The 14,644-nt window shown below is 44.6% G+C and overlaps 1 protein-coding gene across 4 annotated transcripts in view; it reads right to left on the reverse strand.

The window, feature by feature from the left end:
• The window catches only part of LOC110496523 (rap guanine nucleotide exchange factor 5), a 64,205-nt gene that overhangs the window by 2,808 nt on the left and 46,753 nt on the right, over positions 1-14,644 (reverse strand). For all 4 annotated transcript variants that reach the window (XM_021572478.3, XM_036953253.2, XM_090209032.1 and 1 more), the window contains 10 exons: positions 10,892-10,970; positions 10,665-10,815; positions 10,281-10,372; positions 10,058-10,088; positions 9,403-9,481; positions 1,303-1,452; positions 979-1,076; positions 597-716; positions 328-506; positions 137-227 (listed from right to left, as the gene is read on the reverse strand). In XM_021572478.3, the coding sequence (XP_021428153.3) occupies positions 137-227; positions 328-506; positions 597-716; positions 979-1,076; positions 1,303-1,452; positions 9,403-9,481; positions 10,058-10,088; positions 10,281-10,372; positions 10,665-10,815; positions 10,892-10,970 (1,070 nt within the window). The remainder of the gene's footprint in view (positions 1-136; positions 228-327; positions 507-596; positions 717-978; positions 1,077-1,302; positions 1,453-9,402; positions 9,482-10,057; positions 10,089-10,280; positions 10,373-10,664; positions 10,816-10,891; positions 10,971-14,644) is intronic.

Here is a 14,644-nt window from a genome sequence, read left to right on the forward strand (position 1 = left end):
ACGTATGGAACAGATACACACCATCAGAGTACACACACACACACACACACACACACACACACACACACACACACACACACACACACACACACACACACACACACACACACACACACACACACACACACACATTTACCTCCCAGGTTATGTTGAGTCTACTGACGGCTGCTGTGTTGAGTCCCATGATGATGGCAAATGCTGAGTTCAGGTTCCTTTGGGCCTTACAGCTACATAACACAAAACAGGGATTAGTTGTGTGTGTGTCCCCATGTGTGTGTGTGTGTGTGTGTGTGTGTTTGATTGTCTAAAGTGTGTGTGCTCTCTTACTGCGCTGCAATCTTGATGAACTTCTTGAGCAGCTGGACTCGTTTGTTGAGTGACACACACATCAGGACCTCAGACATGACCCACTGCTGGACCTCGTTGCAGCGCTGCAGCAATACAGATAGCCCCTCCCGGTGGCTGCCTCCGGTACTACAGCTCATTGTAGAATACACCAACTCCTGCTGCAGGGGGGAAAAGACAGAGAGTTGAGTGTGTATGTGTATGCGTGAGTGTGTAGTAAAGTTCCTCCAGTGTGTGTGTGTGTGTGTTACCTCGTGTATGGAGTTGAAGAGGTTCCAGTCCAGTTGTGTGAGAACAGCAGCCATATCCCAGGTGTTGATACCCAGCAACCTCACTGTTCTCCTACTCAGCTCACTGTCTGTTAGAGGGGCCTACACACACACACACACACACACACACACACACACACACACACACACACACACACACACACACACACACACGTTAAGAGTAGGTAAGTGTTTTTTTTGTCTTTTAAATACTTGAGTTTGATTTGATTTAGTAGTGCAACACACCCCACCCCAGGTAAGCTGAATCGAGGTCCCCTATAGCCTTTGTTTAAAAAATAAATACCATTTATCAGTGAATGACCACAATCAAATTATTCATAACCGTAATCTGGGTGTTAATTACCATAATATGTGTGAGGTCCCTCCGACAGACCATCAGTTTGCTCTGTGGCGTCAAAGTCTCAGAATACACATATTGACCAGCCTGTAACATCCTCCTCTCTACAGGGGGAGAGTGAGAGAGAAAAGTGTGGAGAGTGAAAAGGAGTGTGTGTGTGTGCACCTCCAGTGTGTGTGAGTACCTTCAGTGGGTGTGTGTGTGTGTGTACCTTCAGTGTGTGTGTGTACCTTTAGTGGGTGTGTGTGTGTGTGTGTGAGTACCTTCAGTGTGTGTGTGTACCTTCAGTGTGTGTGTGTGTGTGTGTGCCTTCAATGTGTGTGTGTGTACCTCCAGTAGGTGTGTGTGTCACCAGCACCATGTCATCCTCTGGTCGGTCCATCTTCTGACCCACAATCCTCAGCAGCTCTGCCACGCTCAGCAAAGAGTGTGTGTAAACACACAGGTACGAATCAGCACTCACATACACACGACACAGCACTGGAACACACACACACACATAGCGTTAACACATCATAAAACATATTTTCAGAAGGCTTTTGATTGGGTGAATAGAGACCTCCTTGCTTTTAGACTAATTCAAATGGGAATTGATGGAAGATTCTATGATCCCATCAAAGTCTTACTGTGATCAGCTCAATGACCTCAATGACCTCAGGACTGGCTGGTTTCCAACCCTTTACGGTGTAAAGCAGGGAGACCTACTCTCATTCACTTTATTTGCAATATATGTTAATGATTTAGCCCTACAAATCAAACATGCTAAACTTGGTGATGAAGTTGTGGATATATTCCTGGGCATCTTGTTGTATGCTGATGATATACATTATATGTACAAAAGTATGTGGATGCCCCTTCAAATTAGTGGATTTGGCTATTTCATCCCGTTGCTGACAGGTGTATAAAAGGCTATTTCATCCTGTTGCTGACAAGTGTATAAAATTGAGAACACAGCCATGCAATCTCCATAGACAAACATTGACAGTAGAATTACCTTACTGAAGAGCTCAATGATTTTCAACGTGGCACCGTCAACAAGTCAGTTTCCAACAAGTCAGTTCATCAAATTCCTGCCCTGCTAGAGCTGCCCCAGTCAACTGTAAGTGCCCTTTGTAAGTGCCCTTTGTGAAGTGGAAACGTCTAGGAGCAACAACGGCTCAGCCGCAAAGTGGCAGGTCACACAAGCTCCCAGAACGGGACCGCCGAGTGCTGGAGCTCATAAAATTGTCTGTCCTCGGGTGGCAACACTTACTGCCAAGTTCCAAACTGCCTCTGGAAGCAACATCAGCACAATAACTGTTCGTCGGGAGCTTCATGAAATGGGTTTCCATGGCCGAGCAGTCGCACACAAGTCTAAGATCACCATGCACAATGCCAAGTGTCGGCTGGAGTGGTGTAAAGCTTGCCGCCATTGGACTCTGGAGCAGTGGAAACGCGTTCTCTCTCGAGTGATGAATCACACTTCACAATCTGACAGTCCAACGGCCGAAACTGGGTTTGGCAGATTCCAGGAGAACGCTACCTGCCCGAATGCATAGTGCCAACTGTAAAGTTTGGTGGAGGAATAATGGTCTGGGGCTGTTTTTCATGGTTCGGCCTAGGTCCCTTAGTTCCAGTGAAAATAAATCTTAATGCTGCAGTATACAATGACATTCTAGATGATTCTGTGCTTCCAACTTTGTGGCAACAGTTTGGGGAAAGCCCTTTTCTGTATCAGCATGACAATACCCCCATGCACAAAGAGATCCATACAGAAATGGTTTGTTGAGATCGGTGTGGAAGCACTTGACTGGCCTGCAGAGCTCTGACCTCAACCTGACAGAACACCTTTGGGATGAATTGGAACGCTGACTGCGAGACAGGCCTAATCGCCCAACATCAGTGCCCAACCTCCCTAATCCTCGTTGCTGAATGGAAGCAAGTCCCCACAGCAATGTTCCAAAGCCTTCCCAGAGGGGTGGAGGTTGTTATAGCAGCAAAGGGGGGACCAAATCCATATTAATGCCCATGATTTTGGAATGAGATGCGTGACAAGAAGGAGTCCACATACGTTTGGTCATGTAGTGCAATTGTCCTTGCCGAGACATTAGATGACCTCCAGAATATGTTGAATATTGTTAAACTATGGTGTACTAAATTGAGACTGGCGATAAATCAAGAGAAGACCCAGGTTGTTCATTTCAGAAAGAAAGGCGTGCAGTGTAGTGCACACAACCTTTGTTTTGGTCCAACCCCATTATTGTACACTGGGCTCTATAAATATCAAATAAAATACAATTTTATTAGTCACATGCACCGAATACAACAGGTGTAGACCTTACAGTGAAATACTTACTTATGGACCCCTAACCCACAATGCAGTTAAAAAAATATGGATAAGAATAAGAAATAAAAGTAAAGTAAAAGTAATTCAAGATCAGCAATAAAATAACAATAGTGAGACTATATACAGGGGGCACCGGTTAGTTGAGGTAATATGTATATGAAGGTAGAGTTATTAAAGTGACTATGCATAGATGATAACAGAGAGTAGCAGCAGTGTAAAAGATGGGGAGGGGGGGGAATGCAAATAGCCTGGGTAGCCATTTGATTAGGTGTTCAGGAGTCTTATGGGTTGAGGGTAGAAGCTGTTTTAGAAGCCTCTTGGACCTAGACTTGGTGCTCCGGTACCGCTTGCCGTGCGGTAGCAGAGAGAACAGTCTGAGACTAGGGTGGCTGGAGTTTTAAACAGCTTTTAGGGCCTTCCTCTGACACTGCCTGGTATAGAGGTCATTGGTTTCATTCTGGATGAACACATGCCCTTTGAAGATGCCATAATATCGCTAGCAGATTCTGCCGGTTAAGCTTTGGGGTCAGTGTTAAACAAAATGATCTTGGTTACTGTGCATATTTTCAGCTAAAACTCCTGTGTGTGTCCAGGGATGGACTATGCAGCTGGGGTTTGGGGTTCCAAAGTAGGCACTAATTGCAACAATGTTTAAAACAGAGCCATCTGCTGCTTTTTTGGTGTGCACCACAGGAGGTTGGTGGCACCTTAATTGGGGAGGACCTACTCGTGGTAAAGGCTGGAGTGGAATAAGTGGAATGGTATCAAACTGACTCCAAACCTGGCCATCTGTGGGGATATGGGTTGGGAACCATGTGTGGTTAGGCAAAAGGTGACATGATACATCTATGGAACAGACTGATAAATATGCCAGAACACAGAATCACAAAAAAAGTGTTTGACTGGGACCTTACTCATAACCATCTGTGGGATGGAGAATTGTTATCCATTTTTTGTGAAACTGCAGAAATTTGCAGAATACACTGAATATATAAAACATTATGAACACCTGCTCTTTCCATGACATAGACTGACCTGGTGAATCCAGGTGACAGCTATGATCCCTAAATGATGTCACTGTTAAAACCACTTCAATCAGTGTAGATTTTTAAGCCTTGAGACATGGATTGTGATTGTATTTCTATTTACTATGGATCCCCATTAGCTGCTGGCAAGGTAGCAGCTACTCTTCCTGGGTTCTAGAAAAATGAAGGCAGTAATACAATTTCAAAAACACTACAAAACATTCACATCAGATTTCACAACACACTAAGTGTGTGCCCTCAGGCCCCTACTCTACTACCACATATCTACAACACAAAATCCATGTGTATGTGTGTGCATAGTGCAGTGCGTATGTTATTGTGTGTGTGTGTATGCATGTGTCTGTGCCTGTGTTTATGTCTCTTCACAGTCCCCGCTGGCCACTTTGCGCCAGGAGAGATTGACATGCATATTATTAATATTAGCTCTCTGTGTACATCCAAGGGCCAGCCGTGCTGCCCCGTTCTGAGCCAATTGCAATTTTCCTCGGTCCCTCTTTGTGGCACCTGACCACATGACTGAACATTAGTCCAGGTGTGACAAAACTAGGGCTTGTAGAACTTGCCTTGTTGATAGTGCTGTTAAAAAGTAGCGCTTTATTATGGACAGACTTCTCACCATCTTAGCTACTGCTGTGTCAATATGTTTTGACCATGACAGTTTACAATCCAGGTAAGGGGCCTAGACTGCTGCCCTCTTGATCTACCTGGAGAGGCTTCCACTAAAGAACTAAAGAACTCCCTCTGTGATCTGTTAGACAGCTGTACCATTCAGAGGGTGAATGGGCAAGACAAAATATCTAAGTGCCTTTGAATGGGGTATGGTAGTAGGTGCCAGGGGCACCGGTTTGTGTCAAGAACTGCAATGGTGCAATGGTGAGTCTTTCATGCTCAACAGTTTCTCATGTGTATCAAGAATGGTCCACCACCCAAAGGACATCCAGCCAACTTGACACAACTGTGGAAAGCATTGGAGTCAACATGGGTTAGCATCCCTGTGGAACGCCCTGACGAGTCTGTTCTGAGGGCAAAAGGGGGGGTGCAACTCAATATTAGGAAGGTGTTCCTAATGTTTGGTATACTCAGTGTACAGTGCCTTGCAAAAGTATTCACCCCCCTTGCCGTTTTTCCTATTTTGTTGCATTACAACCTGTAATTTAAATAGATTTTTATTGGGATTTCATGTAATGGACATACACAAAATAGTCCAAATTGGTGAAGTGAAATGAAAAAAATTACTTGTTTCAAAAAATTAAAAAAAATTAAAAACGGAAAGTGTTGCGTGCAACATCACTAAACAAGGGGCACCACCAAGCAAGCGGAACTATGAAGACCAAGGAGCTCTCCAAACAGGTCAGGGACAAAGTTGTAAAGTACAGATTAAGGTTGAGTTATAAAAAAATATCCAAAACTTTGAACATCCCAGCGAGCACCATTAAATACATTATTAAAAAAATTGAAAGAATATGGCACCAGAACAAACCTGCCAAGAGAGGGCCGCCCACCAAAACTCAGGGACCAGACAAAGAGGGCATTAATCAGAGAGGCAACAAAGAGACCAAAGATAACCCTGAAGGAGCTGCAAAGCTCCACAGCGGAGATTGGAGTATCTGTCCATAGGACCACTTTAAGCCGTACACTCCACAGAGCTGGGCTTTACGGAAGAGTGTCCAGAAAAAATAATCAAACATGTTTGGTGTTTGCCAAAAGGCATGTGGGACACTCCCCAAACACATGGAAAAACGTACTCTGGTCAGATGAGACTACAATTTAGCTTTTTGGCCATCAAGGAAAACACTATGTCTGGCACAAACCCAACACATCACATCACCGAAGAACACCATCCCCACAGTAAAGCATGGTGGTGGCAGCATCATGCTGTGGGGATGTTCTTCCTCGGCAAGGACTGGGTAACTGGTCAGAATTGAAGGAATGATGGATGGCGCTAAATACAGGGAAATTCTTGAGGGAAACCTGTTTCAGTCTTCCAGAGATTTGAGACTGGGACGGAGGTTCACCTTCCAGCAGGACAATGACCCTAAGCATACTGCTAAAGCAGCACTCGAATGGTTTAAGGGGAAACATTTAAACGTCTTGGAATGGCCTAGTCAAAGCCTAGACCTCAATCCAATTGAGAATCTGTGGTATGACTTAAAGATTGCTGTACACCAGCGGAACCCATCCAACTTGAAGGAGCTGGAGCAGTTTTGCCTTGAAGAATGGTCAAAAATCCAACTTGCTAGATGTGCCAAGCTTATAGACATACCCCAAGAGACTTGCAGCTGTAATTGCTGCAAAAAGTTTCTCTACAAAGTATTGACTTTGGGGGGGATGAATAGTTATGCACGCTCAAGTTCTGTTTTTGTTGTATTATTTCTTGTTTGTTTCACAATAAAAAATATTTTGCATCTTCAAAGTGGTAGGCTTGTTGGGTAAATCAAATGATACAAACCCCCCCAAAAATATATTTAATTCCAGGTTGTAATGCAACAAAATAGGGAAAATGCCAAGGGGATGAATACTTTCGCAAACCACTGTATATTCAGGAACAAATTAGCATGTGGTGTTAACCAAATCAAGGACAAAACCACAAGGGAAAATGGGCAGCTTATATTTGGTTTAAACCTAAACTTAGAACGTACACTCTCACCAACAAGAACTACACCCCTGAACCATATGTCCTCCTGAACCTAACAAAAAAACCAAACGTCCGTTTGTGCACCACTCAGATCCGGCACCCTCGCTCTGGCTGCAGAGACGCGTAATTTAACAGATTGTCCGAAGAGAGAATTTAACCTACTGTGTGAACTTGGGCAAATCGAAACGGAAATCCATTTACGGTAGTGTTTTATTGCCCTCTGGATGGCGATCAGAGACATGTTCTTTTTTTGTAAAAATGTTGGTGATAAACCTGAAGTATTCTGCTTACGGGACGAGCAGAGGCTTGAATTCAGACAGGGCGTGTTTGAGATTGATCAGTTATGTCACAATGTACTGAGAAATGTACTGGTTGTGTAGTGTGGTTAGATGGTAGCTGGTTGTGTAGTGTGGTTAGATGGTAGCTGGTTGTGTAGTGTGGCTAGATGGTAGCTGGTTGTATAGTGTGGCTAGATGGTAGCTGGTTGTATAGTGTGGCTAGATGGTAGCTGGTTGTATAGTGTGGCTAGATGGTAGCTGGTTGTATAGTGTGGCTAGATGGTAGCTGGTTGTGTAGTGTGGTTAGATGGTAGCTGGTTGTGTAGTGTGGCTAGATGGTAGCTGGTTGTATAGTGTGGCTAGATGGTAGCTGGTTGTATAGTGTGGCTAGATGGTAGCTGGTTGTATAGTGTGACTAGATGGTAGCTGGTTGTGTAGTGTGACTAGATGGTAGCTGGTTGTGTAGTGTGACTAGATGGTAGCTGGTTGTGTAGTGTGGCTAGATGGTAGCTGGTTGTGTAGTGTGGCTAGATGGTAGCTGGTTGTGTAGTGTGGCTAGATGGTAGCTGGTTGTGTAGTGTGGCTAGATGGTAGCTGGTTGTGTAGTGTGACTAGATGGTAGCTGGTTGTGTAGTGTGGCTAGATGGTAGCTGGTTGTATAGCGTGGCTAGATGGTAGCTGGTTGTGTAGTGTGGCTAGATGGTAGCTGGTTGTATAGTGTGGCTAGATGGTAGCTGGTTGTATAGTGTGGCTAGACGGTAGCTGGTTGTATAGTGTGGCTAGACGGTAGCTGGTTGTATAGTGTGGCTAGATGGTAGCTGGTTGTGTAGTGTGGCTAGATGATAGCTGGTTGTATAGTGTGGCTAGATGGTAGCTGGTTGTGTAGTGTGGCTAGATGGTAGCTGGTTGTGTAGTGTGGCTAGATGGTAGCTGGTTGTGTAGTGTGGCTAAATGGTAGCTGGTTGTATAGTGTGGCTAGATGGTAGCTGGTTGTGTAGTGTGGCTAGATGGTAGCTGGTTGTATAGTGTGGCTAGATGGTAGCTGGTTGTGTAGTGTGGCTAGATGGTAGCTGGTTGTATAGTGTGGCTAGATGGTAGCTTGTTGTATAGTGTGGCTAGATGGTAGCTGGTTGTATAGTGTGGCTAGATGGTAGCTGGTTGTATAGTGTGGCTAGATGGTAGCTGGTTGTATAGTGTGGCTAGATGGTAGCTGGTTGTATAGTGTGGCTAGATGGTAGCTGGTTGTATAGTGTGGCTAGATGGTAGCTGGTTGTATAGTGTGGCTAGATGGTAGCTGGTTGTATAGTGTGGCTAGATGGTAGCTGGTTGTATAGTGTGGCTAGATGGTAGCTGGTTGTATAGTGTGGCTAGATGGTAGCTGGTTGTATAGTGTGGCTAGATGGTAGCTGGTTGTATAGTGTGGCTAGATGGTAGCTGGTTGTATAGTGTGGCTAGATGGTAGCTGGTTGTATAGTGTGGCTAGATGGTAGCTGGTTGTATAGTGTGGCTAGATGGTAGCTGGTTGTATACTGTGGCTAGATGGTAGCTGGTTGTACAGTGTGGCTAGATGGTAGGTGGTTGTATAGTGTGGCTAGATGGTAGCTGGTTGTATAGTGTGGCTAGATGGTAGCTGGTTGTATAGTGTGGCTAGATGGTAGCTGGTTGTATAGTGTGGCTAGATGGTAGCTGGTTGTATACTGTGGCTAGATGGTAGCTGGTTGTACAGTGTGGCTAGATGGTAGGTGGTTGTATAGTGTGGCTAGATGGTAGCTGGTTGTATAGTGTGGCTAGATGGTAGCTGGTTGTATAGTGTGGCTAGATGGTAGCTGGTTGTATAGTGTGGCTAGATGGTAGCTGGTTGTGTAGTGTGGCTAGATGGTAGCTGGTTGTATAGTGTGGCTAGATGGTAGCTGGTTGTATAGTGTGGCTAGATAGCTGTACAGGCTGTGATTATTGTATGTATATCATTTGGAAAACGTTATTTTGTTTTGATTACAAAGAAAATGTCACTGTGTTTAGTAGTGTCTTGTAGACCCATGTGGGCTGGGCACCTCTAAGCGTATGACACTTCAATAAATCATATCAATCAAAATCAATAATATCAATCACATACAATCACAGCATCACGTGTGTGTGTGTTCTCACCCTCTTTGGTGTCAGCTCGAGGGAAGCGGAGTGGCAGACTGTTCTCCTTTAAACTAAGCTGCTGGAACAGAGGCTTACTCTGGAGAGACAGACAGAGAAATAGAGGGATGAAGACAGAAGGGAGGGGAGAGAGAGGGATAGGGAGAAAGAATGAGAAAGAGAGAGGGATAGAGAGAGATGGAGAGGAGAGAGGGAGAAGGGACATAAACCATTAGATTATAAAAGGGATACTTTAGGATTTTGGCAATGAAGCCATTTATATACTTCCTCAGAGTCAGATTGAACTCGTGGATACAATTTTTATGTCTCTGCGTGCAGTTTGAAGGAAGTTGCTAACTAGTGTCAGCGCAATGACCGGGGGAGTCTATGGTAACGGCTAGCATGCTAGTAGACACCATAGCCTTCCAGTCATTGTGCTTACGCTAGTTAGCATTTGCTCGCAAAACTAGATCTTACCTCCATTCATACTGGATGCAGAGACATAACAATGCAATCCATGAGTTCATCTGACTCTGGGGAAGTAGATAAAGGATTTCACTGCCAAAATCCCAAAGTATCCCTTTAACTTGGCAGTGACAGATCATTTTCGTCTACCAATTATCCCCCCCCCCCCCATTTTCTCTCTCTCCCCTCGCCCTTCTTCCATCCCTCTCACCTTTTGTTGTGGAGGACATTCATCCACTGTGCTGAAACAAAAACAAACAGAGAAACAAATAAACAACTCCATATTTGCTTGTTCATAAATAAAGATTTACTTGAGAATTGAAGCTTCTGTTTCCTCTATCCCCCCACAGACAAACGGTAGGCTGTGCTCATGTCTCATAAACAATGGTGTCCTTGTGCTGTACATGCACACACACGGATACACACACACTCACTGTCTACGTCGTAGAAGCTTCTGGAACTCCTTCATGTCTTTCTCCAGAGACGGAAACTCATAAAGATCCTCTAACACACACCTGGAGAGAGTCTGACACACACACACACACACACACACACACACACACACACACACACACCTCTAACTGACACTTAAGAGATATATTTAGGTTTAAGTATTGTAAATGTATTGTAGATGTATTGTAAATGTATGTGCAGACATGTGCCAGGGAGAAAACAAAGCTGCAAGCTCACAAGCACACAAGCACACAAACACTTAAGTTATCGCTGTCACTGACATGCAGAATATAACTCCTTTCCTTCCTGTTACTAGGCAGCTATTACCCTCACAAACTGGTTACCAAACCTGTGTCTCCTCCTACCTTCATGAATGCTTTGATGTGTTCGTCCTCTTGTAGGAAGTCCTTATATAGGCGTGTCCAGTGAGCAACTAGGTGTAATACTTTCCTCTTCCTATAGAGGGCCTCCTTTCCATCCTCCTGACCTTGACCATGCACACGCTTACTGCTGTAGGTGGGACAAGTTAAGGACAATACACACTACACAGAAAAACAGACAGACAGACACACATGCAGTGTGTAAAGGATATTGTCCGAGCAGGGCCTGACAGAGGTCATTGGTCGTCATGAACACTAGGTACGTCAACAGGAAGTCATCCAGCAGCAGCTCTGAAACAGGAAATGCATCACAGGTCACAAACCTCTATATCTCAGACAGTGAGAGAAAGACAGGAACGTTGAAAGAGGGTTTGTGTCAGAAGGGCGTGGGCCAGATTAGAGTCCACAGCAACATGTTATTTGAGCTCTGAAGGCAGCGGCATAACCGCTAGACTTCCCCAGGCCCACCTACAGTGAGGGAAAAAAGTATTTGATCCCCTGCTGATTTTGTACATTTGCCCACTGACAAAGAAATGATCAGTTTATAATTTTAATGGTAGGTTTATTTGAGCAGTGAGAGACAGAATAACAACAACAAAAATCCAGAAAAACGCATGTCAAAAATGTTATAAATTGATTTGCATTTTAATGAGGGAAATAAGTATTTGACCCCCTCTCAATCAGAAAGATTTCTGGCTCCCAGGTGTCTTTTATAAGGTAACGAGCTGAGATTAGGAGCACACTCTTAAAGGGAGTGCTCCTAATCTCAGTTTGTTACCTGTATAAAAGACACCTGTCCACAGAAGCAATCAATCAATCAGATTCCAAACTCTCCACCATGGTGGCAAAACCCTTGTTGGCAATCACAGAGGTCAGACGTTTCTTGTAGTTGGCCACCAGGTTTGCACACATCTCAGGAGGGATTTTGTCCCACTCCTCTTTGCAGATCTTCTCTAAGTCATTAAGGTTTCGAGGCTGACGTTTGGCCACTCGAACCTTCAGCTCCCTCCAAAGATTTTCTATGGGATTAAGGTCTGAAGACTGGCTAGGCCACTCCAGGACCTTAATGTGCTTCTTCTTGAGCCACTCCTTTGTTGCCTTGACCATGTGTTTTGGGTCATTGTCATGCTGGAATACCCATCCACAACCCATTTTCAATGCCCTGGCTGAGGGAAGGAGGTTATCACCCAAGATTTGACGGTACATGGCCCCGTCCATCGTCCCTTTGATGCGGTGAAGTTGTCCTGTCCCCTTAGCAGAAAAACACCCCCAAAGCATAATGTTTCCACCTCCATGTTTGACGGTGGGGATGGTGTTCTTGGGGTCATAGGCAGCATTCCTCCTCCAAACACGGCGATTTGAGTTGATGCTAAAGAGCTCCACTATGGTGTCTACTAGCATGCCAACGAGAGCGTACAGGTCGCAGTCGTGGGTAGTATATGGGGCTTTGGTGACAAAACGGATGGCACTGTGATAGACTGCATCCAATTTATTGAGTAGGGTATTGGAATCATTTGAGAGACCAAGGCTATCGAGTCTGTCGATGAGGATGTGGTGATTGACAGAGTCGAAAGCCTTGACCAGGTTAACGAATACGGCTGCACAGTATTGTTTCTTATCGATGGCGGTTAAGATATCGTTTAGGACCTTTGAGCATGGCTGAGGTGCACCCATGACCAGCTCTGAAACCAGATTGCAATGTTTGCAAGGTGCGGTGGGATTCGAAATGGTCGGTAATCTGTTTGTTGACTTGGCTTTCGAAGACCTTAGAAAGGCAGAGTAGGATAGATATAGGTCTGTAGCAGTTTGGGTCAAGAGTGTCCCCCCCTTTAAAGAGGGGGATGATACAGCTGCTTTCCAATCTTTGGGAAACTCAGACGACAGGAAAGAGAGGTTGAACAGGATAGTAATAGGGGTTGCAACAATTTCGGCAGATATATTTTAGAAAGAAAGGGTCCAGATTGTCTAGCCCGGTTGATTTGTAGGGGTCCAGATATTGCAGCTCTTTCAGAACATCAGCTGACTGGATTTGGGAGAAGGAGAAATGGGGAAGGCTTGGGCGAGTTGCTGTGCAGTCGACCGGGGTAGGGGTAGCCAGATGGAAAGCATGGCCAGCCGTAGAAAAATGCTTATTGAAATTCTCAATTATAGTGGATTTATCGGTGGTGACAGAGTTTCCTATCCTCAGTGCAGTGGGCAGATGGGAGGAGGTGTTCTGATTCTCCATGGACTTTACAGTGTCCCAGAAATGTTTTTGTGTTGCAGGAAGCAAATTTCTGCTTGAAAAAGCTAGCCTTGGCGTTTCTAACTGCCTGTGTATATTGGTTTCTGACTTCCCTGAAAAGTTTCATATCACGGGGTCTGTTCGATGCTAATGCAGAACGCTATAGGATGTTTTTGTGTTGGTTAAGGGCAGTCAGGTCCGGAGAGAACCAAGGGCTATATCTGTTCCTGGTTCTAAATTTCTTGAATGGGGCATGCTTATTTAAGATGGTGAGGAAGGCATTTAAAAAAAACAGGCATCCTCTACTGAAGGGGTGAGGTCAATATCCTATCAAGATACCCAGGCCAGGTTGATTAGAAAAGCCTGCTCGCTGAAGTGTTTCAGGGAGCGTTTGACAGGGATGAGTGGAGGTCGCTTGACCTCTGACCCATTACGGATGCAGGCAATAAGGCAGTGATCGCTGAGATCTTGGTTGAAAACAGCAAAGATGTATTTAGAGAGCAAGTTGTTTAGGATGATATCTATGAGGGTGCCCGTGTTTACGGCTTTGGGGTGGTACCTGGTAGGTTCATTGATAATTTGTGTGAGATTGAGGGCATCAAGCTTAGATTGTAGTAATCAAGTAGTAACCAAAAAAACAAAAAATTGTTAAACAAATCAAAATATATTTTATATTTGAGATTCTTCAAAGTAGCCTTTGCCTTGATAGCTTTGCACACTCTTGGCATTTTCTCAACCAGCTTCACCTGGAATGCTTTTCCAACGGTCTTGAAGGAGTTCCCACATATGCTGAGCACTTGTTGGCTGCTTTTCCTTGACTGCAGTCCAACTCATCCCAAACCATCTCAACTGGGTTGAGGTCACTGATTGTGGAGGCCAGGTCATCTGATGTAGCACTCCATCACTCTCTTGGACAAATAGCCCTTACACAGCCTGGAAGTATATTGGGTCAGTGTCCTGTTGAAAAAAAAATGATAGTCCCACTAAGCGCAAATCAGATGGGATGGTGTATCACTGCAGAATGCTGTGGTAGCCATGCTGGTTAAGTGCCTTGAATTCAGAATAAATCACAGACAGTGTCACCAGTAAAGTGCCCCCACATCATCACACCTCCTCCTCCATGCTTCACGGTGGGAACCACAAATGCGGAGATCTTCCGTTCACCTACTCTGCATCTCACAAAGACACGGCAATCTAATGTCCATTGCTTGTGTTTCTTGGCCCAAGCAAGTCTCTTCTTCTTATTGCTGTCCTTTAGTTGTGGTTTCTTTGCAGCAATTCGATCATGAAGGCCTGATTCACACAGTCTCCTCTGGACAGTTGATGTTGCGATGTGTATGTTACTTACTTGAACTCTGTGAAGCATTTATTTGGACTGCAATTTCTGAGGCTGGTAAGTCTAATGAACTTATCCTCTGCAGCAGAGGTAACTCTGGGTCTTCCTTTCCTGTGGCGGTCCTCATGAGAGCCAGTTTCATCATAGCTTTTGATGGTTTTTGCAACTGCACTTGAAGAAACTTTCTAAGTTCTTGACATTTTCCAGATTGACTGACCTTCATGTCTTAAAGTAATGACGGACTGTCGTTTCTTTTTGCTTATTTAAGCTGTTCTTGCCAAAATATGGTCTTGGTCTTTTACCAAATAGGGCTTGCTTCTGTATACAACCCCTACCTTGTCACAACACAACTGATTGGCTCAAAAGTATTAAGAAGGAAAGACATTTCACAAATTAACTTTCAAC

Source organism: Oncorhynchus mykiss, chromosome 18 (genome assembly GCF_057628025.1).
Source record: "Oncorhynchus mykiss isolate SJ-2025 chromosome 18, ASM5762802v1, whole genome shotgun sequence".
In the NCBI taxonomy this organism is placed as follows: Eukaryota; Metazoa; Chordata; class Actinopteri; order Salmoniformes; family Salmonidae; genus Oncorhynchus; species Oncorhynchus mykiss.